At 50.0% G+C, this 25,703-nt stretch overlaps 1 protein-coding gene and 1 long non-coding RNA gene across 2 annotated transcripts; one reads left to right on the forward strand and one right to left on the reverse strand.

The window, feature by feature from the left end:
• Positions 1–586: 586 nt before the first annotated feature.
• On the reverse strand, positions 587–24,528 carry LOC122464380. The gene is made up of 3 exons (XR_006288337.1): positions 24,386–24,528; positions 1,412–1,467; positions 587–1,150 (listed from the first exon to the last, which is right to left on the reverse strand). It is a non-coding gene; the product is annotated as an uncharacterized LOC122464380 (long non-coding RNA).
• On the forward strand, positions 5,727–11,411 carry ARC (activity regulated cytoskeleton associated protein). Its single transcript, XM_027820859.3, has 3 exons — positions 5,727–9,234; positions 9,884–10,032; positions 10,464–11,411. Exon 1 carries the CDS (start codon positions 6,322–6,324, stop codon positions 7,537–7,539), a length of 1,218 nt encoding a protein of 405 aa, XP_027676660.1. The 5' UTR covers positions 5,727–6,321; the 3' UTR covers positions 7,540–9,234; positions 9,884–10,032; positions 10,464–11,411.
• Positions 24,529–25,703: the final 1,175 nt, after the last annotated feature.

A 25,703-nucleotide genomic window follows, 5' to 3' on the forward strand; every position in this document is an offset into this window, starting at 1 on the left:
TTACTCTGTAAAAAGCTTATACAGGGTCAGCTCATGAATTGTCTGCCCTCTATAACACTGATAGAGAGATATGCACAGCTGTTTGCTCCTGTAGGTATTAATTACCTACTCTGGGTTAATTAATAAGCAAAAGTGATTTTATTAAGTATAAAAAGTAGGATTTAAGTGGTTCCAAGTAATAACAGACAGAACAAAGTAAGTTACCAAGCAAAATAATACAAAACATGCAAGTCTAAGCCCAATACATTAGGAAACAGAGTACAGATAAAATCTCACCCTCAGAGATGTTCCAATAAGCTTCTTTCACAGACTGGACTCCTTCCTAGTCTGGGCCCAATCCTTTCCCATGGTACAGTTCTTGTCAGCTCCAGCTCAGATGGTAACTAGGGAATTTCTCATGACTGGCACCTCCTTTGTTCTGTTCCACCCCCTTTGGCACAAGGTGGGACTCTTTTGTCTCTCTGGGTTCCCACCCCTCCTTCTAAATGGAAAAGCACCAGGTTTAAGATGGATTCCACTACCAGGAGACATGGTCACATGTCCGGTGAGACCCAAAACCTTCATTCTTCCTGGCCTGACTCACAGGAAGGCTTGCAAGTAAACAGAGCCATTTACAACCAATTGTTCTAGTTGATGGGAGACATCAAGATTCCAAACCACCATTAATGGCCCACACTTTGCATAATTACAATAGGACCTCAGAGTTATATTCCATCTTTCTATTTTCAGATACAAGAATTATACATTTATACAAAATGGATGACCACACTCAGTAGATTATAAACTTTGTAATTATACCTTACAAGAGACCTTTTGCATGAAGCATATTCCAGTTACATTATATTCACACTCATTAGCATATTTTCATAAAATCATATAGAGTGCAACATCACAGATGCAGCTACAGCTGGAGTTAGCACAAGTCTCCAACTACTAATCTATTCCCGCTGGGCACCTTCAGTGTTTTGCAAGGCTAAGCGGAGAGGAGTTGCTCAAGATGGCCGTTGCAGTGAAGACAAGCCCATTGTTTTCTTTATTCCAGTAAAGTTCCTTGTTCAGTATTAGAAGAAAACAACTGCCTTGTGACTTTACTGGAGTCTTGGGGTGTGGCCAAGTGGTAAATAATGAAGAGGACAGGTCACTGAGCAATCTGAATCACTTGTTAAGCAGGGTACAAGCAAATAATATGTGTTATAATATGGCTAATGTATACATCTAAGAACAAAGAATGTAGGCCATGCTTACAGGATGGGGGATGGGGGAAGCAGCGACTCGGACAAAGCTTTCGGGGTTTTGGTGGATAATTAGCTGAATATGAGTGCCCAGTGTGATGTTGTGGCCAAAAGGGCTAATGCCATCCTGGGCTGCATAAAAAGGGGAATCTCGAGTAGGAGCAGAGAAGTTATTTTACCTCTGAATTTGGCACTGGTGCAACTGCTTCTGGAATCCTGTGCCCAGTTTGGGTGGCTGCAATTGAAAAAGGATGTTGATAAATTGGAGAGGTTCAGAGAAGAGCCACAAGAATGACTAACGGATTAGAAAACCTGCCTTATTGTGATAGACTCAAAAGGTTAAGGGGTGACTTGATCACAGTCTATACGGACCTCCACGGGGAACAAATATTTGATAACGGGCTCTTCAGTCTATCAGAGGAAGGTCTAACACTATCCAATGGCTGGAAGTTGAAGCAGGCCAAATTCAGACTGGAGATAAGGCAGAAACTTTTAGCAGCATGTGTAATTAACCACTGGAACAATTTACCAAAGGTCGTGGTGGATTATCCATTACTGACAATTTTTAAATCAAGCCTGGCTGTTTTTCTAAGCAGTATGCACTAGGAATTGATTTGGGGCAGTTCTCTGCACTGTGCTATACAGGAGGTCAGACTAGATGATCAGAAAGGTCCCGCTGGCCTTGAAATCTACGAATCACAGGCTAGCATCATGAATAATTCCCCAGGGTTGTGGGCAGGTTTGCACAGCCCATGCAGAAGTTCACGCTGTCACGCCTTTGCGGCTCTGGAACCTGAGCTAGCCAGATTAGAGCTAGCTCCGGGTGTCAGCTCAAGCTGTAATCCCACCATGTGATTGCAATGGAGTTGACCAGAAACTGCTGTGGTGGGGGCCAGTTCTGCTCCAGACTAGTTCACGTTGCGAGTCTTCACAGTAAGGCTCTAGGCAGGGCAGATACTGCAAATGCAGCACCTTCTGCCTGTTCTCAGCTGTGCACCTCACTATGCAGCCTACATGCTTTCCTTTAGCACCTTGATTTGAGCTGCTCTCCTGCACCTGTCTTGTAGATGGGTAAACTAAGGCAGGGAGGACATTTCTCCCCAGGGTCACGGAGAGTTAGGAGTGCAGCCGGGATTCAAACCAGGAGGGCCAAGCCCATGTTATTTCCATTGGCCATGCAGCCTGCCCTTATGGCAAATACAGGACCCACACAAACTCGTTGGGGTAGGCGTTTGTCCTTTTGGTTGACAACTGCCACTGATAGCCCAGGGGAAATATCTCTTTAGAGCCAGCGTGTGACATGAAAGCACAGGGTGCTGCAGGCAGCATCTCTGCACAACCCTAGCACATGCAGGGAGCTGTCTCACCCCACTGCAGGTGGCCAGGGGAGCTCTTCCCCACAGCTTGCCTCTTGCCCCTCCTGTAGAGGCCGGTGCACAGGGGGGTTGCTGTGCTCTGGGGACCCCAGGGTTCTAGGGGGAGCCCACACTCTTAAAGGTACAGGCTCAAACTCAGCCCTGACGGGACTCCACTGGAGAATAATGAGCTGCACCGGGGATCAGTCCAGCCCATTGTTCTTTTGATTGTCTGTCTGGGTTTTAGGCGCTCTTTCTCCCATTGCACTCATTCTGGTGTCGGTCTAGTTAGCCCTTTTCCCCTCTTCTGATGTTTTGTGCCTGATTCTGATCTCACACAGGGTTAGCTCCAGGGATCTCAGGGGAATAAACCCCATTTTACCCCAGTGTCAGTGAGATATGAATCATGTTCTTTCTATTTAGCTTTCTTTCCCTACCGCTCTCACTCCCTCCTTTTCTTTCTTTCTTTCTTTCTTTCTTTCTTTCTTTCTTTCTTTCTTTCTATTTCTGCTCCCCTCCCCTCTCTCAGCAGTATGGGAGCTGGCTGCTCACTTCCCGCCCTGGTTTTCTTTTCTCCCTTTGCCCAGTGTCTCCTCTGCTTGCTAGCACTGGCTTGGCTCCACAGATGGCAGGGAGATTGAGAGCCTCTCACCTCCCCTTCTGTTCTGCTCTCCAGCTTGTCATCCTCTCCCCCGCTCGTGCCCCCCATCCGATCAGTCTGGGCCCGAGGGCACCGTGTGTCTAGCTCAGTGCTCTGCACCATGATGGCAAGCGATAAACAGTGGCAATCATAATAATTAGGCATCAGAGTCTCCTTTTTCTGTGACCCTCCTGGCCCTGCTCTTCCTGTCTCCATGGTTCCAGCGACCCTCTGTCTGGGTCTGTCTCTCCCACTGTCCCCATTCCGCCGTGTCTCTCAGTGCCAGTTCTCTTTCTCTCTCCCTTTGCTTCTGGCTCCCCTCCTTCCTTCCTTGCTGCCAACTCACCTTCCTTTAATTAGCAATACCAGGAAAACAGTTGTCATGGTATTTTCCACCAGCCAGACATTCCCCAGGAAGCCCAGAAGGAACCCCACACAACCCCCAGAAATGGGAGGGAACCAGTGCATTGCAGAAAGCAGAGCTGGAATCAGACAAACTGGATCCAAAGCACCAAACGGTGCCATGCGGACCCAGCCTAATCTCCCGGTGACTTGGACTTTGGGCGTGGGGTTTGTGTGTGGAGTGAGACACGAGTTGTTATTTACATTGTGGGCTGAATTCATCGCTGGTGTCACTCCAGTGTTTGGTGGGATACAGTCGGGATGGAGCTAGCTCTCTCTGTGTACGTGTGTGTGTGTGTGTGTGTGTGTGTGTGTGTGTGTGTGTGCGCGTGCGGTGGAAGATGGGGGAGAAATGCTGCACAGTGGCAGGTGTCCAGTTAGGTGTGCAAAGTGTATCCTCTGTTGCTGCAGTTGTGCAAGCAATTCCCCAATTCACGTGCACAACCGTGGTGACTGGGCATGCAAAGCAAGACACCTGAAAACTGGGTTCATAATCCGATTCACGCACTTAACTCACTACATTGGATGTGGGCTGGATAAAACACCTAAGACTGTCCTCTAGGGAATGACCCAGTGCTGCCCATGCGGGATTGTTCTTTTTTCTTCTCTAATTTCTATGACTCCATGAAATCCCTGAGACTAGCCGCTTATCAGCCAGGGAGGTTTAAGGCAGGATCCCTGGGATATCAGTCCCATGGCCAGAGGGGCCTAGAAGGCAGCTGGTGAGTCTAGCAGTGGGATACCTGCTACTATGGGACGAAGGGAGGAGGAGAAGCACCCTAGGTCCATGGCATGTTACATCACAACATGTCAGGAGAGGAGGGTGCACCAGGCACCAGCTGAGAGTTGTGTGGCTTGACCTCGGCCACTATGGCTTTGTCTACACATTGCCACCACGGCTCCCGTGGGAGCACCAGAGGCCACCAGCCTTTGAACCACTGTATCAGCTGGCTCTCCTCTGAGCAGGGGGTCGTTAAAACGCTGGCAACTGCTGACATCCTGTCCACGCTCAGGCTCCCGCACTCCCTGCCAGCATCAGAGCTGAACCAGCACTATTGACGGTAGGAGACGCTTGGCAAATAGCCTGGTGCGGACACTGCCTTGGCATGGCTGGCACGCTGCCCAGAGTGTAAGGGGGAGACATCCACTGGGGACCAGTATGAGCCACCTTATTACATAACACTGAGAACCCTCTGAGTAAGCGACCCAGGACAGCTCCCTCCTCCTTGGGACGAGAAGACACACGCACCCACCCCACCGCTCCTCTATCCGTATGACGGCTTTCCGGAAGGGAACTCTCTCTGGAAGGGAATCCTTTATCCGTTGGTTATATAAGGCCCCGGTCTCCTTTTATGGTTGGCTTTCCTGCCTTGCCAAGAACAAATGCAGCTTCAGCTATGTCTGTGGGCTGGCAGAGCAATTAAAGCATCTGATTCAAGCTTAGTAAGGAACGCACTTTGGATGGGCGGATTTAATTTGGTGGAAAACCTAGATGAGATTTCCCCCCTCCTCTCCCTCCCTCCCTCCCTCCCTCCCTCCATCACAACCATCCCTAAGATAGCAGTTGGCCTGGTGTCATTAAATGACTGGAACAACTCCCACCTCCCAGAGCTTTAGAAATTCTGGAGTGTTTTCATTTGAATCCGAGTGACTCTGTCCACTCCGCTCCTTCCCCTTTCTCCTTTCTGCTGAATTATCACAATTTCCAACAATTGCCTGTGTGTGTGTGTGCGCAGGGGGTGTGCGGGGGACTGTGGGCGGCTGGCTTGGTGTGACACACTGAATTCATATGCGTTTCCCCCCCACTGTGAGCGCCGCTGGGGGAAGCATGCTAATGATGACCTGGCTGAGTAAATAGTTGAGCGATGAATAAGTGCTTTCTGGGAGTTGAAAGGCAGAAGGTGGGATTACTCATCCATCCATCCAACTGTCTCCAGAACCTTTCAAGTGCTTCTCAGCGCTGAGGCTGGGGGTGTACGCGAGGGGGCGGGAAGCAAAGGGAGTGCTGCCAAGATTTGGGTTGCCACAGCCACCGGGCCCGCTCTCCTCCAATGAGCGCGGAGCTGTGAGTGGAGGAAGAGGCAGGGAGCCGCCCACATGGGGAGCTGTGCGAGGTATAAGTACAAGGGAATGCCTGAGACAGGAGCAATTCCGACCGGGAAGCGATAGAGCTCTGTGTCGCTTTCGCCCGGGGCTCGAAGTTAGCAGCAGTTTGGAAGGCAAAGGAGAAATCTCTAGGATATTAGCCAGCAGCTTCTAGCTGTGTGTGTGTTTCGGCAGAGGGAACTCTCGGCTGATCAAGATCCCGCACTCCGGAAGAGGACAGCAGACACGGCGCACGGTGGGAGATCCCAGGCCGGGACGCCCTCTCTTTCCCAGGCGCTCACTGCCTGACAGCGTCGCCCTAGGCACGTGGGACCAGCACGCTGGGAGCGGCCTGAACGGATTTGCCACCGACTCCGGCTGGCTGCAAAGGGGACTGGACAGCTCTCCTTGGGGTGATATCTGACTCGGTTGTGTTTGTGTGAGACGTACTTGGGGAGGCAAGAGGGGGCGGTGTGTGTCTTTCGGGAGAGGATTTAAAAGCAGGGCAGGAGTGTCACTAAATTAAAAGCCCGGGGTAACCACTAGGGCTTTACCTCTAGCTCTGTTGCATTGCTGCTTGGTTTAGCCTGCTCACGCCACAGGAACCATGCAGCTGGATAGCATCACCAATGGGAGCGTCCACACCTTCCAGGGGCACCGCGGAGTAGCCAACAAGCCCAACGTGATCCTGCAGATAGGGAAGTGCAGGACTGAGATGCTGGAGCACGTCAGGAGGACCCACCGGCACCTCCTCACGGAGGTGTCCAAGCAGGTGGAGAGGGAGCTGAAAGGCTTGCAGAAATCAGTGGGGAAGCTAGAGAATAACCTGGAGGACCATGTCCCATCCACGGACAACCAGAGGTGGAAAAAGTCCATCAAGGCCTGCCTGGCCAGATGCCAGGAGACCATTGCCCACCTGGAGAGGTGGGTTAAGAGGGAGATGAATGTCTGGAGGGAGGTGTTCTTCCGCCTGGAGAAATGGGCAGACCGGTTGGAGGCTATGGGGGGGAAATATGGCCCCGCGGACCATGCCAGGCAGACTGTCTCCGTCGGGGTGGGAGGCCCGGAGGGCAGGAGCAATGACGGGGAGATTTATGATTATGCCCTTGACATGAGCCAAATGTACGCACTGACTCCCTCTCCCGGGGAGATAACTAGCATGCCCCAGCCCCACGACTCCTACCAGTGGATCACCGCCCCGGAGGACGCTCCGGCCTCCCCGGTGGAGACCCAGATCTTTGAGGACCCCCGGGAGTTTTTGAGCCACTTGGAGGAATATCTGAAGCAGGTGGGAGGGACTGAGGAGTACTGGCTTTCTCAGATCCAAAACCACATGAACGGCCCAGCTAAAAAGTGGTGGGAGTATAAGCAGGACTCGGTCAAGAACTGGGTGGAGTTCAAGAAGGAGTTCCTGCAGTACAGCGAGGGCACTTTGACCAGGGACGCCATCAAACGGGAGCTGGATCTACCCCAGAAGCAGGGGGAACCCCTGGATGAGTTCCTCTGGCGTAAAAGAGACCTGTATCAGACACTCTACACTGATGCAGAGGAGGAGGAGATTATCCAGTATGTGGTAGGCACCCTCCGGCCCAAATTCAAGCGCTTCCTGAGTCACCCCTTGCCCAAGACCTTGGAGCAGTTGATCCAGAGGGGGAAGGAAGTCCTAAGTGACTTCGACCAGTCAGAAGAGCCGACCCCCCAGAGAACCCCAGAGCATCAGCCAGGGGACTCAGTTGATAGCTTGACACCTTCAACCACAGCTAGTCCCATTGCCAGCGATGAGACGCAACCCGAGCCCCCTAGCCCACCAGCTACGGTGATATGAGCTAGTATAACTACGGGATTGGCCTGTATTATACAAAGGTGTGGAGGGGGCTGATTTAGGAAGCTTCTCCTTAGCGAGAGGTTCTGGCTGTGACCAGTCATGGCTGGACTCAGTCCAGTGGCCCTCGGCAGAGGAATGAACTTTGTTTACGGATGGGCCACGTGAGAACGTAGCTGCCCGCCTCACCCGAGTCATGTGACAGGGGTGGTGCGAGTCTGAGGATACTATTTTAACCACTGTGGGGTGGACAGTTTTATGATACTCCTGGAGTAGCTAGACTGTTCCCCTCTGCAGAGGCAGCCACCCTATGCTGGCGCCTTTCAAGGACTTCAAACAGGTGCAGCTATTGACCAAGAGTTCCCACCTACCCACCAGTCTCGTATCCTCTGGAGAGGGGTCCCCTTCCTAAGTGGAACATCCTTGTTTTGACACTTGCCTGTCTCTGTCACACTGACGGGACTTTGTCCACCCCAAGAAGAAGCTACTGGCTTCTGCTTCCTTCGCAACCTCCCACCAAAGCTTCAGGGCAGAAACTTTTTTAAAGTTCATAATGGTTTCGAAGTGAGCCTAGAACTTGCAAATGGCAACTTTAAGGGGTTTGATCAATTTTACCACCTGACATTGTATCTCACCCGGCACCTGCTCTCATTTTTCCTCCCAGGGGTTCTCTCCCTTTCTCAGCTCCTTCTCTCCCCGTGGGTGACCCATGCCAACAGGCCGTTGCAGCAACAAGGGAAATTTCATCCCATGTCCGCTGCTACCGTGGAGAGGGAAGCCCAAACTTGCTTCCCACCATCCCTCCAGGTGGCAATTCAGCATGTGCTGTTTCACCACTAGACTGGGCGCAACTAAACCTTTGTTCCTTGCTGCATTAGTCTTCTCTAGCTAAGATTCAGGACCAGGCAGATGAATGGGGATAAGCCAGAGATCTTTCTACTTTGGGGTTGTGAGATGGGGCAATCAGACAAGGCATCAACATTGTACAGGGGTAAATTCCTATTCTTTTTTTTAAATCAAACAAACACACCCTGAACTCAGAGCAAATATCCCCCAAACAGCAAAGCAAGGCCCCTCCATTGGAGATGTCAGTACAATAGGACATCAGAAGTCCATTTCTGTGGAACTTTGCCACAGGAAATCAGAAACAAAGTTAAGAGGTGCTACATGTGTTGGGTCCCAGACCCTGCTTGCAAAGAAGACTCCTTGATGGCAGATCTACAGACACATTGCTTTTGGAAGGTCTGATGTCCTAGGTATGAGGAGTCTGATGGATGAACTTTGTCTAAAACCGATGGACTTTCTAAACCAGCCCCTTCGTTCTGCAAGCTGGTACTAGATGGAGCTGAAATTGGGCTCTGTGCTACTCTTCCACGTTAAATATCAAAGACCAGAACTGGCTGCACTTTGACTAAAGCATGAAGATGGGACTTTGAGACAGGACGTTTGGACCTTCTTGATCTTCAGGCCTGGCTAACGTACTGAGAAAGGCTTTACGGGGGGTGTGCTAACAACAGTGCCCCACACCACTCTCGGTTGCACTTCAGCAACTGCATAGCATCCATCACCTAATAGGCAGCATCAGCACGTGAGAGAAAGAGAGAAACTACAAGGAGTAGCTGGAATTTCCCTGGGACTCCGCAGCTGCCCCGGTGGCTCTGAAAACCTTTGGGTGCGACTCCTTCCCAGAGGCTGAAGGTAAGACAACTTCCCCACTCTGCAATTAGCAAGTGTTAAGGCAGGTGTCATAGGAGCTAACTCAGTCCAGGGGTGCGTGGGTCCCACAGCACTGAAGCCAGGGGTGTTGCGCCAAGACTGACATTGGCCCCTAAACTTAGGTGTGCCGCTGAAGCACGCAACGTCAGAGAGAGGGGTGGCGATGGCATAGCATGGCCCAAGCGGGTATAGTAACTCAGAGTAATGGGAGCGGATCGAGCAAAGGGAAATTAAATGCACTGAACTGTGGGATAATGTCCTGAGGGGAGGGGTGGGACATTTAAAACAGGAACGATGACTCCTCCTGTTAGCTAAGCAACCTACCAGCTCCCTCTTTAGCACAGCTGAATAAGCGACTGCCTCTAGACTAAGAGGTTCCAAGTTCAAGTCCTGGGGATAGTAACCTACGCAGCATGAGTTGAGTCTCAGGACCGGGGACTTTGCCCATGTCTGGGACAGAGAGCAAGCGTTCTTTCCTTGCTGCTGAGACATCTTTGCTTGGCTGTGACTGAATGTCAGTGCAGAAGGGGGATCTTTACACTAGCAAGCTGAGATCTGTGGGAATGGATGACAGAGTGTCAATGCAAAATAGTATCTGTCACTGTGGCTCACGTGTATTACTCTGTTACAGTGACTCACTCTGAAGAATTCACTTCACACTGCTCCGAACACAGAAGAAAAGAGGCTTAAATTCCAAGGGTTCAGCAAGGGGGAGCGGATGTCCGAAGTCAAAGCCACCGTGTGCCTCATCTGCAGTCCTGAGGGAAACACCCAGTCCAGGTAATTAGTGCTCGGCCAGACCTTTCCGAAGCTCCTAAAGGGTCTGATGCCAAGTGCTGAAGGGTGCTCGATGCCATTGCATGCACCACCCAGAGGAGTTTATTCCTGAGAGGGGGAGTGGGCATCACAGCCTTGTCTTCTCCTTATGACATTCAGGCCACCAAGCAGCCATCAGGGTCTGACCCAGGCCACCGGGGGTATGTCTACACAGCAAAGAAAACTCCACGGCTGGCCGGGGCTAGTCTACTGGGGCTGCGGGGCTGCGTAGACGTCCAGGCTGGGGTTGGAGCCCGAGCTCTGGGACCGTCCCAGCCCGCAGGGTCCCAGAGCCCAGGCTCCACCCTGGTGTCCTAGCCCTGAAAGTATTCCCTCCCTACAGCCCCTGCTCCATCCTGCACCCTCCACTTAATCCTGTTTGTTGTTGCTTTTAGGGATTGCTGCTACCGTTGCTGAGCTTCTTTCTGTACGGCCGAGAGCCGCTGTTTCCATTGGGAAGAACGGGAGACCTCAGCACTCCCAGAAGAGCCTTCTGCCAGAGAAAGAGGTGATGGGATGAAAGAGTGGCTTGAAAGACACGGCGATGAAGCGTCAAAGAGGGAGCTACCTCCGCTGAGCAGAAAAAGCTCCAGGGATGGCGCTGGTCAAAGCTGGGCCACGCTCAGTAGACCAAGCTCTGTATAGAAGGAAAGGCAAAAGTGGGCATGAAGAAACAAGCTGGTCCTTGGACTTTGGGGACAGCAGGAACGCTGGAGTTGTGCTATAACTGCACAATACTCCCTGCTGATTTAGGTGTAACTGCACCCAGGGAATTGGAGGCTGATGGGGCCTGGAGGAAAGAATCGATCCTTGGTTGTGAACTAAAATCCTGCTCTGATTCAATTTGCCGAAAGCGACAGATCCAAGCGGGCCACAAACCCTCCTGGTTGTTAATGTTTTAACTCATTTGACCTAAGTGTGGGTAGTTTCGTTTCATGCAGGTAGCCATGGTCAAACCTCAATAGCTTTGGAGGTTCAGAAAAGCATCCTGGAAGCCAGATGCTTGTCTGAACAATGTGAGTCTGCACAGCTGGGCCAGTCAGCTCACAAGAACAGACCCTCTTGTGAGATAACAGACACTTCCTGCTTCTGGATGGGCCAGAATTACCGCAAGAAGTGGGTTTCTTGTGCTACTTTGGTGCTTTTCTTTCCGGCCAGAACCAGGAAGTGTAATGGGGTGTGAAAAACAATCATGCTAGTGAAATTGACCCAACTTTTTTGAACATCAAGAAAGTTTTGGTTCATGTGTCGGGTGAAGGGTCGGGTCGGTTCTTATTTCTTCCAAATCCACCCGTCCCGTGTGTGTGTGCGTGTGTGTGTGTATGTGTGCTGAGCAACCAAATCAATCCCAATAACCAAATTCTGCAGCATTTTGTTACATTTGACTGAACTGATGATATCTGATGCATACTCCAATGATCAGTCAGCAAAAATGCCCGGGGACCAGATTATGTGGCTGCCACAGGAAGCTGGCAGCTAGGTAGACCACAAGGGCAAAAATCCTTTCTGTTTTGCAGTGTTCAGTGCGAAGGCTTTTTCAGGGACCCTCAATATCCACTGCCATTGTCTTTGGGCATTTTATTTTCCTGAACATTTATTCTCACTTTGTTAAATAAATGAAGCTAACCAAGCCATGGCACCTTTTGGCCCTGGGAGTTTTTTCACCTGACCTTTTGGAGTATGCAGAACTGGATCTCTGGTACTGGTTTTATTTCACTGGTTGCTCCTAGCAGATTGGAGCTTTACTTGTAGCACCCTGGTTTACATAACCAGCTCTTCTTGAAAGGACTGATAGTATTTCTGTCCCAGGGCAGACTGACGTGTGTGAGTTGGTGTGTGTTGTGTCTGTGGAACCGAAACAGAATTCAACTACTGTATCATTTTGTCAGGCAATTTTACATTTAACTCTGACAAAGCTGCTACATAGGTTTATTTTTACTATAGATCTTATTAATTCATACGGTATTGTATAAAAGGTGACTGTATGGTGTCATTACAGGTCACTGTATTCACTACATTGGGTTAGAAGCCAAGGTCTTTGCACGGTGAAATAACTTGACCTAATTCTGACTGTATTGGCTTGTTTATTCCTCATGTGTCACCCTGGCGTTACTGACTCCCCCAAAGGGTGTCAGTCGCTGGAATCTGTCAAAAGAACACCACCACCTTCTGTTTGCCATTGTAGCAAAGTCTGTTCTTAGAAAAGAGCCTTTTGTAGATTTATTTAATAAAACGCTGAAACATCTGCTTACACTATTCCGCTTCTTGCTCTCCGTTCTTTACCTACCTCGTTCCCTGCGGAGCGAGGTACACGCTAGCCTGAGAAAAGTTGAATTTTCGCACCCAGAAGAAATTATTTAACCCCCTACAATCCTACCGTCGTGTCCGCAGGAACAAAATGCTATTTTAAAGTACATATTTCCCTTTAACCCTGCGGATCCTGCATCCATCCTGGATGCAAGCAGGCAATCTAATTATCAAAAGCGGGGTCCCAGATCTTTGTTTTCTGCTCTGCATGGATATGAGGTGCAGGACAAAGATGGCTTTAAGTCACTATTAGAGGGTGGCCTGGCCCTTTTAGAGGCAACAGCTCCAGTCCATCTGGGCCTCATTAACAGCCTCTCTATAAAGAGCTGGAGGAAGAGGGGTGCAGGAGTGTGAAGGTGCAGAGAGTTGAAAGCTCTGGCAGGCTGCAGGCAGAAGAAGGTGGCAGAAGAGTCTTGGACTTCAGGGGCCAAATGACTCCAGCCAGGCAGGGCCTGCCAAAAGAAAGGGAAGTCTCAGTGGGAAGGTCCGGATTGGCTCCGGGGAAAAGTGGTCTTGGATCCTCTCTGGGGAGAAGCCCCAGGACTGAGTGTTGTGAATTTTATACAACTAAATTAGACCCCAAAGAGGGATGTTTTTAAGGACTCTGGATTGGTGGAGTTAATTGAAGGGGTGCTGGGAGAAAGGGAAACTGAGGCAGAATGCTGCAGAGCCATCTAGGGTGGGGAGGCATTTGTCTGGTTACAGTCACCTTTGTCCTCCCCCAATTCTGGGTCCAATCAGAGGCAAGTTATGGCTGCCTCCAAGCTGCTCTAACTACGCTCAACTGCCCAAAGGGGATCAGCAGCTCAGAATAGCCAGAGCCCAGTAGCACGCAAGCCATGCCCATCTTTCCCAAGTGCCCTATGTCGGGAGCAGCGAGGAGGAGAAGTGGAGAGCCATTATGGTGGCCCTCTCCAGCTGGGAAATCTCTCTACGCCACGGATATTTTCCATTGACTGGGTCCAGGGCAGTGTAAAGGGACCATACCGTGGAAGAGAATCTAGCCCAGTAGGTGAAGTGAACTTAGGGCTGTTGAAATGTGCTGGACTGACCGAGCTGGAGATCGCTCTTTCTCCATAGCACGGCACAAGATTCTGCACTGCTCTTACACTTCAAACCTGACCTGGAGGGACCTCTTTTAAGGGTGAGGGTTAGTCCAGCCTCCACGCCGATGGGCTAGTCTACACTGGCTGCTGCAGCAGTGCTTTAATGTGGCTTGTGTAGTCACGGCAGAGTGCTGGGAGAGCTCTCCCAGCGCCCTAAAAAACCACCTCCACGAGGGGCGTAGCTACCACCGCCGGGACCCGCGCTGTCTACACTGGCGCTTGACAGCGCTGAAACTTGCTGAGCTCAGGGAGGAGTTTTTTCACACCCCTCCGCAAGAAAGCTGCAGCGCTGTAAAGTGCCATTGTAGACAAGCCCTTCTGGGTGTGGTTCTGTGTCCCATCTAGTGGCACCAAGACCACTTAGAGAGAGACAGAAAATGAGTCTGCTCTACAGCTTTAACTAACAGGCAAGCTGGCTTTTCGCTCATGCCAGAGAGGCCCATGCACTAAGCTCCCGAGGTCCCCGGTTCAATTCTACCTACCAACGACCAGGGTCTGTCTGTCGGTCTTACACCTACTCAGTAACCATCTCATCCAGTAAAGGGGGACAAAGCTACGCTAGTGGAGGTTAAAATAAAATATTTTAAAAAAATCTATTCCCCGTAAAGTTCAACAATAAACAATAGCCTGGAGCACGGAGGGCTTTATAGATTAGCAAGGTTTTCAATTTTGTGTCAATCCCATCTGAATTTTAATCCAACCACAGCCAAATCATTGTTGTTTACCTATTTTCTGCTGGGGCAGCCCACAGGTCCCTGGGGAGCCACAGGGCTTAAACCTCCAATTAACAAAGAAATGCCTTATTACAGCTCCAAGCTCAGCCATTAGGGAGTCCCCAGGGATGTTCACAAGCTGCGACTGGATTGAGTCCAGTCGACATGGAACCAACCTGAAACCCTTGACCAAACTAGGACAGGACCCTTCCTGAAGTTTCTTGGGGCCTGATCTGCTTTGGATTGGAGTCAATGGGAGTCTTTCAGCTGACTGCAATGGTGCTTTGGATCAGGCCTTTAGAGAGCGGGAAACAACCATTGTTTCCGGTTTGTTTAAAGCCTGCTTTTCATCCCCTGGTTTTGACTGGCCAGAACACCATAAAGAACGCAGTGGGTGGGACCTTTCCAATCTGGGCCTTCCTATTTGAATATTTTTGGATGGTATTTTTTAAAATCTCTGGGTTGTTGGGTTTTTTGTTGTTGTTAGTTTGTTTGGTTTGTTTTTTAAACAAAGAAATTGGAATGGTCAATCTTGTCAATCATATTGACTGACTGTTGTCAAAATCAGGCATTGGTGCGCGCAGAAGGGGGCTGCTCCCCGGAGCCATTATGCTGCGGTATGGCAAGGGCTAACTAGGAAGGCACCAAACCCTACATTACTGACACAACAGGCTACAACAGCTCCACTCATCATGCCACTATGATGCTGCAATAACTACTGCCGTACTAGCCTGCTCGCTGATCTGGTCACTGGAGATGATATTGTCCCACGTCCTTTCCAGGGGATGCCACAGGCAGGCATCCAGTGTGTACGCCGCATACTCTGACAAAGCAAAATTTCGTGGCCCCGGTAGGGGTAGAATTCAGATTCTCCTTTGTTGAAAACAGGCTTCCTACCATCTGAGCTAAAAGAGAATCTCCTTCAGGGCTTAGCAGTAGAGGGCCACTGACACGTAGTTGAACAGTTCTAATTCCACTCAGTAGACAGCGGTGGAGTGAGGCTACCAGTTTAAACACCATGCCAATGTTAAAATCGTGGCCTTAACTCTGACCCTGCCCTGCATTGTGATACCAGCCCAAATTCAGCAGGGAATCTAGAGGCAGTCTATGCTGGTGTGACTTCTATCCTCTTCAACCTGTAAGTCACTGTGACAGGGTATACCAGGTTTTTTCTGCCCCCCGACATCCCATCCTGAAGGGAGAGTGTCACCTGGAAAAGAGGGGCTGTGAGTTTAGACCACTGAGCACGGCCTAGAGAAGTCACTCAGGGTCTGGTACTGTCAGAACCAACAAGGCTTGGTCCTCCAGTGACTAGAAGGGCTGGCAGCTAGCAGTAGCCAATCAGGGTCCACCAGATGAGATAAGAGGCCTCACCTGCCCCTCCATAGGGAGAGTGCTGGGTGACACTAGGGCAGGAGAGGAGTTCTCAGGTGCTAACCCAAAACACCCAGCCCTGGGACAGGGCCTCACAACATGACTGGGCCTTCAGTTGAAACATGCAACAAACTCTCTATTTTTGTAGTAAAGCTTGAATGCTCAGGTGGCTGGTTTTGTGTTGGCTTTCTATTAATGGTTAGTTTAGAGAGGAGAGGGGTAAGGGGAGAGGCACGATACAAAATAACAACAGGGAGAGGGGTGGGGTGATTTCATCCCTCTCCACTCAGCTTCCTGGTTCCCGCAGCACCTGCTGTTTTCAGCACTCTGTCAGCTCCATGCCACCCTGAAGTGGCACCTTCCCCAGGGAGGCGGCAACCCCCACCAGTGACACCCTCCTATCTGGCACCCGCACCCTGCATGACGGCAGCCCCATTATCCACTGCCCACCACAATCCCAGCCAGCTCCCCCGTCCACCTGGTAGCACCCAGCAGCCACCAGCCGCACCTCCACCCCACATGACCCAGTGCTCTCAATTCCCACACCCCCTTCCCAGCAGCACCAAGCGCCTCCATCCTTGCTCCCCATCCAATTGGCAGCCTCCTCCCAACACCCAGCATCCCACCACCACCTGTCGCCCCTCACAGCTGCACCCCATCTACAAAGCACTGCCCCAACAGTATCATTTGAAATTACTTTATTCTCGATGGATAAAATATTCAAATAAAAAAAAATTGAAGCTGCAAAGGATGATGGGCTTGGAGGGACACAAATCACTGCAAGCCGGTTTGTGTGGGGATGAAGATTGAGGCCCTCCCTCCATCTAGATGACCCATTAGGACATTTCCATCTCTAACAGCTGCTGTAAGATCATTGTGATGGGGCTTACTCCCCATCACTTGTAAGGCAAGGGAGAGAACTTAGCCATGCTCCAAACTGGGGAGGTGATTAACTAATTGCCTGCTGGCCAGGGAAGGCAAAGCTAGGCTGTACAAGGAGCTGAGGCGGTGACACCAAGGAGAGATGAGCTCAGGGGAGTTCTCGCAGTCAGGTCCAGTCATTGGGATGAGCTGTGGCCAGGAAGCAGAGCTGCAGGAGCAGGGTTAGCTCCTGTGGTGGGGCCCTAGCCTGGAGCAGCGCCCTGAGGACCAGGGAATGAGGCGGAAGCCCAGTAGCGTGTAAGGTCAGTTTATGTGGTACTTAGACGCCCAGCAGGGAGAAGCCTTGGGGAGGGAGATGTCAGTTCTCTGACCAGGGGGAAGAATTGAAGTTGAGCCCAAGACAGGCAAAGGATAATCTTTTTATTACTGACCTCGGCACAAAAAGTGGGAGTGTGCTAATAAAGTTTGCGGATGACACAAAGCTGGGAGGTATTGCCAATTTAGAGAAGGACCGGGAAATCATACAGGAGGATCTGGATGACCTTGTAAACTGGAGTAATAGTAATAGGATGAAATTTAATAGTGAGAAGTGTAAGGTTATGCATTTTAGGGATTAATAACAAGAATTTTAGTTATAAGCTGGGCACACATCAATTAGAAGTAACGGAGGAGGAGAAGGACCTTGGAATATTGATTGATCATAGGATGACTATGAGCCGCCAATGTGATATGGCCGTGAAAAAAGCTGATGCAGTCTTGGGATGCATCAGGCGAGGTATTTCCAGTAGAGATGAGGAGGTTTTAGTACCGTTATAATAGGCACTGGTGAGACCTCACCTGGAATACTGTGTGCTCCCATGTTTAAGAAGGATGAATTCAAACTGGAACAGGTACAGAGAAGGGCTACTAGGATGATCCGAGGAATGGAAAACCTGTCTTATGAAGGGAGACTCAAGGAGCTTGGCTTGTTTAGCCTAACTAAAAGAAGGTTGAGGGGAGATATGATTGTTCTCTATAAATATATCAGAGGGATAAATACCGGAGAGGGAGAGGAATTATTGAAGCTCAGTACCAGCGTGGACACAAGAACAAACGGATATAAACTGGTCATTGGGAAGTTTAGACTTGAAATTAGATGAAGGTTCCTAACCATCAGAGGAGTGAAGTTTTGGAATAGCCTTCTAAGGGAAGCAGTGGGGGCAAAAGACCTATCTGGCTTTAAGATTAAACTCGATAAGTTTATGGAGGAGATGGTATGATGGGATAACATGATTTTGGCAATTAATTGATCTTTAAATATTCATGCTAAATAGGTCCAATGGCCTGTGATGGGATGCTAGATGGGATGGGATCTGAGTTACGACAGAGAATTCTTTCCTGGGTATCTGGCTGTTGAATCTTACCTATATGCTCAGGGTTCAGCTGATTGCCATATTTGGGGTCGGGAAGGAATTTTCCTCCAGGGCAGACTGGAAGAGGCCCTGGAGGTTTTTCACCTTCCTCTGTAGCATGGGGCACGGGTCACTTGCTGGAGGATTCTCTGCTCCTTGAAGTCTTTAAACCACGATTTGAGGACTTCAATAGCTCAGACATAGGTGAGAGGTTTTTCGCAGGAGTGGGTGGGTGAGATTCTGTGGCCTGCATTGTGCAGGAGGTCAGACTAGATGATCATAATGGTCCCTTCTGACCTTAATATCTATGAATCTATGACTTTGGACTGGAGCTGATCCCCTGGAGTGGGTAAAGGACCTTTGGTTTGGAGCTGAACCCCAGACGGGAACTGAACTGTTGCATGACTCGGCCAGAAGGCTGAGCCACAAAAGACCCATTGAGAGAATTCAGGGAAGAGGCTGTCTGGGAGTGGTCCCTGCGACTGAGAAAGTGCCTGCCAGAGAGGGTGAGAGGGATAAAGTCCCCTGCAATGCCGCCCCTGGGCAGGAAGGGGTGCCCTAGAGGTGAGGAAGTATGTTTAGTCACTGATTACCCACCCAGCACAGGACACTGTAGGTTACTCCTGAAGCCTGGCTCCCTCAATGGTGCTATACCCCTACCCCTCTGTCCCTGCTGCACGGGTGGAGTAGCCCGCCCCAAGGAAAGGCATTTCATTCTGTCCCCCTTGATCCTTAAACCTGGGGCCACACTCAGACATGTGCTAAGGAACGTGAACAGGGAATCATTTTCTCCCCCTTCATTAGCAAACAGGCAGGTGAACCCAACATGTATTAGGCCAGTGCCTTGGTGTCTTTTGTTAGCATTTCCTCGTATTCATCCGTTACCGGACTCTATTTCAATGGATCACATCTAGGGCCTGGGGAATTCGAACAAGCCTCTAATTAACCTTGGCAAACTCTGAACTGAAAATAACTATTCCCTTGCCTCCACCCGAGAGCTGCATTCTGGCTTCCGGCACCGAGCGCAGCCCGCACCCACCAAACAGCCGCCCTCTCGTGAGATGCAGGGAGACCTTGTGTGAGCTTGCTGAGAAATAGCAAATAATCCAAGCCATAAAAACCCAACTGTTTCCGACACACAACCAGTCATTGCTTGGGAGAGAGTGCCTTGGCTTTTGGGAGGAGCTCTGTGCAACACGTGTCGGAGGAACTAGGTATATTGCCTGGAATGGGACACCCCTTGTTGGTGTCTCTTGGGAGGAAGAGGTGTAATATTGTAGGGTGCTGTGTTGTATGTAAGAATTGAAGGTGAGAAGGGATGGGGCACTGGGCTGGAACCCAGGAGAGTTGGGTTCAATTCATAGTTATCTAGGGTGCTGATGTCAGCCCATCGTATCTGAACACCTCAAACCTTTACAGCTTTGAGCCTCACAACGTGCATTAGCCTCATCTTACAAACAGGAAATTCCCCACATGTCCCAGTTGGGAAACTGAGGCATAGAGCAACTGGATGATTCCCCGAAGGTCACGTTGTCAGTGGGAAGTTGTGGGGCAGAGTAGGGAACATAACTTTTGTCTCCCAAGCACCAGGTCTGCTCCCTTGCTGTGTTCTGCCACCCATTTCTCTTATGATCTGTGCAAGTCACTTAATCTACCTTGTGTCTCTGTTCCTCACTAGTATGAGTGGGCTAATACTTCTCTACTTCCCAGCCCCAGGGGTGTTGTGAAGATAAGGACTGCTCATGTTTGTGAGGCACTCAGATAATGGGATGGTTATGATGAGTGTGATGGGTTAGGTCACAGAGATCCCCTTGGGACTGTCACCTGATGTGCTGAATTTACCTCTGAGCCCGTTTTCCGTGCCAGCTTGGGACTCCAGAACCCTGCCTTGTTGAGCCAGACACGCTAGCCTGCTGCAATACACACCCAGGTCTGGGCCACGCCCCCAAAGCTGCAGGCTTTAACCAAAAACTGCTCAGCAGGTCACCTATCTCCAGCACCCAGACACCCACTTCCCAATGGTATCCAAACCCCAAAGGAATCTTTTTTACTCTGTATAAAGTTTATACAGGGTAAACTCATAAATTGTCTGCCCTCTATAACACTTATAGAGAGCTGTTTGCTTCCCCAGGTATTAATCACTTACCCTGGGTTTATCAATAAATAAACATGATTTTATTAAGTATAAAAAGTAGGATTTAAGTGGTTCCAAGTAATAATAGACAGAACAAAATAAGTCACCAAGCAAAATAAAACAAAACATGCCAGTCTAAGCCCAATACATTAAGAAACAGATTACAGATAAAATCTCACCCTCAGAGATGTTCTAATAAGCTTCTGTCAAGGTTCCTCCCCCACTCTGAACTCTAGGGTACAGATGTGGGGACCTGCATGAAAACCTCCTAAGCTTACTTTTACCAGTTTAGGTTAAAACTTCACCAAGGTACAAATTAATTTTACCCTTTGCCCTTGGAATTTCCACTGCCACCACCAAACTTTAACTGGGTTTACTGGGAAACGTAGTTTGGACATGTCTTTCCCCTCCAAATCCTCCCAACCCTTGCACCCCACTTGCTGGGGAAGGTTTGGTAAAAATCCTCACCAATTTGCATAGGTGACCACAGACCCAAACCCTTGGATCTGAGAACAATGAAAAAGCATTCAGTTTTCTTACAAGAAGACTTTTAATAGAAGTAAAGGAATCACCTCTGTAAAATCAGGATGGTAGATACCTTACAGGGTAATTAGATTCAAAACATAGAGAATCCCTCTAGGCAAAACCTTAAGTTACAAAAAAGACACACAGACAGGAATAGTCATTCTATTCAGCACAGTTCTTTTCTCAGCCATTTAAAGAAATCATAATCTAACACATACCTAGCTAGATTACTTACTAAAAGTTCTAAGACTCCATTCCTGTTCTGTACCCGGCAAAAACAGCATACAGACAGACACAGACCCTTTGTTTCTCTCCCTCCTCCCAGCTTTTGAAAGTATCTTGTCTCCTCATTGGTCATTTTGGTCAGATGCCAGCGAGGTTACCTTTAGCTTCTTAACCTTTACAGGTGAGAGGATTTTTCCTCTGGCCAGGAGGGATTTTAAAGGGGTTTACCCTTCCCTTTATATTTATGACAGCTTCTTTCACAGACTGGACTCCTTCCTAGTCTGGGCCCAATCTTTTCCCCTGGTACAGTCCTTGTTAGTTCCAGCAGACATCTTAGATGGAAACTAGGGGTTTTCTCATGACTGGAAGCTCCTTTGTTCTGTTTCACCCCTTTTATATATTTGGCACAAGGCAGGAATCTTTTGTCTCTCTGGGTCTCCACCCCTCCTTCTAAATGGAAAAGCACCAGGTTTAAGATGGATTCCAGTATCAGGTGAGATGGTCACATGTCACTAAGACTTTGTTACCCACTGGCTGGCACACAGGTATACAGGAAGGCTTACAAGTAAACATAGCCATTTACAACCAATTGTCCTAGTCAATGGGAGCCATCAAGATTCTAAATCACCATTAATGGCTCACAATTTGCATAATTACAATAGAACCTCAGAGTCATACTTCATATTCCTGGTTTCAGATACAAGAACGAGATATTCATACAAATAGAATGAATATATTCAGTAGGTTATAAGCTTTGTAATGATACCTTACAAGAGACCTTTTGCATGAAGCATATTCTAGTTACATCATATTCACACTTATAAGGAGTACTTGTGGCACCTTAGAGACTAACCAATTTATTTGCGCATAAGCTTTCATGAGCTACAGCTGTGTAGCTCACGAAAGCTTATGCTCAAAAAAATTGGTTAGTCTCTAAGGTGCCACAAGTACTCCTTTTCTTTTTGCGAATACAGACTAACACGGCTGTTACTCTGACACTTATAAACATATTACCATAAACCATTATGAAGTGCAATGTCACAATGAGGTCTATACAGAGAGTTACCGTGGTACCCACAGAAGCCCATTGCTTGCATGACTGACTATGCTGTATTCAGTGCCTGCTCCTATCGCTTCTGGAGGGAACCCAAACCAGCCACACTGTGGGCTATCAATTTCCCAGGCCACCAGTAACACAGGATCATTATATCCTACACAAACTATATGCACAGAGCCCCACTAAAATGCAGCCACCTCTGGAGTGGAGGGTCACAACCAACTAGTACATGGCAATGAATGGGAAAGGTTGGAAGGGGCTTAATGATGCTCTTTTGAAATGTGAAAAATGGATCTTTTGCATCCAGGCAGCTGCAAGTTAGACACAAGGCGCAGTTTAAAGGGCTTGGTCTTAAGGATACCCATGCCTACGAGTTAATGCACTAAGTCTGCCTTGGCGGGATAAGTCACCGGGGTGGGGATTTGAACTCGTGTGGTGTTGAGTTCAGTTCATTACTGGGTCACTGTCGGACATTTTAGAAGGAGGAAGGAAAGAAAATTTGGGGCCTGATCCAAAGCCCAATGACTTAATGGGGCAGCCCCTCGTTGAACGTAAGCCAGAGGCTGCTGGGGGCAAAGGAAGATACTTGGGGTGGGGGAAGATCAGGAAGCCACAAGAGGGTGCTGGAGACAATGGGCATGTCTATACTGCAGACTAAGTCCGGGCTGTGACTCAGGTTTGAGCCCACGGCCCTCCTTCCATCCACACACAAATCAGTCTGACTCAGGGCAGCAAGCACTCCGGACCCGCATACTATGACCCTGCTAGCAGGGTGGATCAGAGCCCAAGTATCACTGAGACTCGGGTCCAAACCCCGTCGTTTGTGGATGCAGCTCAAGCCACAGACGCAAGTTAGAAGGGCTGCGTAGTGTAGTATGGACGTGTCAGCCTGGCGGTGAGACCAGGTTTACAATGCAGTGTGGATGTACCCAATAAAAGCCAAGGGCTTAGGTAGATTTACGGAGCTGTAGGGGAAGCAGGAGGGAATTTGTGCCAAGGCAGAGCTGGAGAGTGTTGTCTAAAAGCCAGGTAATAGCTCTGCCTTGCGCCAGGGAACAAAGGGGGCAATGGGGGTCCAATTACAATTGCAATCGCCTAAGTGTGGATGCAGCTTCCTGCTTGTGCGCCTCTGTGCATGGGATGGGGAGTGGTTAGCTGTGCCCCTGCCCCCATTCTGCACTGGCCAGTGGAGCTGGCTGGGCAGGGAAGGGAAAGGGTCCCGGGGGGATGAGGTGCCGCCGTGGCATGTTCTAGCCCCAGCGGAGCCAAAGGAAACTGGAGCAGTGCTGGTGGGGAGGGGCAGCTAGAAGCTTGGTGCTTTACAGGCTCCAGCGCAGACTCTGCCCCTCAAGAGCAGCACCCCGTTAGCCAGGGTGTTTTCTGTCGGGGTGCCTGCAGTCTGCCGCTCCCTTTGGGACTGGATGCTAGGCCTGGCCCCCAGCCTGGGCTCTTCCCGGCATCTTTCCTGTTGTCCTGCGGGACCAGACGTGCGTCCTCCTAGCACCTTCTCATCCCGCCCCTCCCAGCACCCCCTGCCACCCCAGCCCAGATCCATGTCACCCCAGCCAACTGCCTCTCCTCCCTCTGTCCCACCCAGCCCCACCTTTCCCAGGTACCGTCCTTCTTACCCAGCCCCACATTTAACCTCCTTCACAGCCAAGCCTCTCTGCTCCCCTCACCATCCCTGTCTTCTGGGGTGGGGCAGTGACTCTTGCTCCTCTCCATCTCCCGGCCTGTTGGGGGTGGGGATCAGAGGGGTCCTTCCTTCACCAGCCCTTGGGGGGTGGTACCCCCCATGAGAACACAGAGTAGGGCCTCTGAGGCCTGTAGCTCAGTGCGATGGCTGGAGCAGGCTTTGCTATGGGGAGCAGAGGACGCGTTCATGAATGTTCTGGGCGTGGGGAAGGGGTGGCATTTACCTATCAACCCTCTGAAAGGCCCAGTGAGACTATGTGGCATCCCCCCCAATTTCCCTTCCTGCCCCCATCAGAGGGAAGAGAATGAAGGCCCCTGCAGGAAGTCAGGGGTGACCGCTGGGGCAGGAGGGCTGGTGGGCGAGGGGCACCGACGTGGGCAGAGGGAGAGAGAGCTGGTTTGATGTGGGGGCCAGGAGAGAGAACCACCAGGAAGAGGCGCCTTATGGATTCTTTCCCCCCATCCTTCCTCCCCTTACCCTGATCTGGATCCGGAAATGGCTCCCTCAGGACTTTGGATCTAAATCACGAGTGGGCAACAGCTCCCACTCCCACACAGCCCCTCTCATGGGGGAGTTTGGATTCTCAGGTCTGACTCATTTGCTGTGTGAACTGTCAACCTAGAGATGGAACAATCCCAGGCCCCCTTCCCAATCACCCCGCCGCGCCATCCAATTCACACTGGAAATGAAAGCAGACCAGCCACTGCAGTGTGGTATGAGGAGACCATCTTTGCCTGTTTACGGGGAAGAGCCCTCCAGAACCATCCACGCGTTGTGAAGTCAGCACATAATCTGGATTCCCCCACGCAATTCTGTTCAGCGAAAGCAACCAGGCGTCTCTATTTCCCCACCCACTCGCCCCCCTCCCATCATCCCAGCGAGGACTGGCCCCTTGCCTGCGCTGTACCTGTTTGGTGGAATAAAGATGGGCCCTCTGTCTCCAGAGCTGTCGATCCAGTCCGTCTTTTGCTGGCACACAATTGACTTAGGGAAACAAAAACAACGCCCTGCGGTGAGAGGCTTTAATGCACATCCAGAGCCCGTTTCTATGACACCATGGTTCTACCTCTCAGAAGGTGTTAGGTGTCAATCAGGATTTCGCTGCTGGCAAAAACGGCCCAAGTCTCTATGGAAACGAGACGTAGGTTATTACGGCGCCAGTTGGGCTGCTGTCTGCAGAGATTCCCATCCTGAATATTCACATTCGTATATGATGTTAATATTGCCTTTGCTAAAAAAAGGGCATTAGATTCTCCCTGGATCTGGGCAACACTGTCTCCTCCCCTCACATCTCAATAAAGAAACGATGCTCTGAGCCTGAGTTTCACGTATTCACCTCCTTTTCGTACTTATTAAACATGATTTAATGATTGATGCAAGATGGAAATGCAGCTAATGGCTTTCCCGTGATACAGACATTATAGGAATGAAAGGGATTTGCAACTGCTATGCAACAGGACTAGTGGTTTAGAGCACATCCATTTCTGGGGTGTTCAGCTTGAAAAGGGTGAAGGCCCTTTAAAGGCCTCTCAGGTTGGAGCCCCCAGAAATGGAGGCACCCCATATGACTAGAGGCTTTTGAAAATCTTGCCCTACAACTTTGAATTTGTCAGTGGGGTCTGACGAGGAGGCAAAGTTATTCTGTGGGCAGGTTGTGTCCCCTTTCCTTCTGTGGCTCGGTGCCAGAAGTCACCCATCTGAGTGAGCCAGAAGTCACCCATCTCTGGGCACCACCCTTCATAGCGACTGGCTCATGGACGCTAGATAGCATATAGCCAAATAACAAGCAGAGGGAGGGAGAAATTCAAACTCACCGTTTATGAGAGGAAGAAAAGAGACTTTTTCAGCTGGCGTTTGAAGTGGAGCTGGGGAGTCTATGGGCTTGAAAGATACCAAGAGGTTGTTGCAGGTGCAGAGGAGAAGGCTCTCTCACTCCGGCACTGAGGAGTGCGTGGGAAGCGGGGAAAGAGGAGGACGGTCCCAGGTGAGCGACAGGAGTTTGGAGAGAGAAAGGGGACATAGACGAAGCCTAAGTGGTAGGAAAGACAAGTGCATGGAGGGTTTGCCAGACATGGAGGGCAGATTGAAACAAACGAGTCTGTACTGAGTAGGGGTGAGGGGTGGTATGTATTTCTGAAGGCTCTGTATTTTGTTTTACGAAAATGCCTGATGTTTTCTCCCCGTCTCAAAGCTTCTCTCACTATCAAAGGTTGATCACAAGTCCT

This window comes from Chelonia mydas, chromosome 2 (genome assembly GCF_015237465.2).
Source record: "Chelonia mydas isolate rCheMyd1 chromosome 2, rCheMyd1.pri.v2, whole genome shotgun sequence".
In the NCBI taxonomy this organism is placed as follows: Eukaryota; Metazoa; Chordata; order Testudines; family Cheloniidae; genus Chelonia; species Chelonia mydas.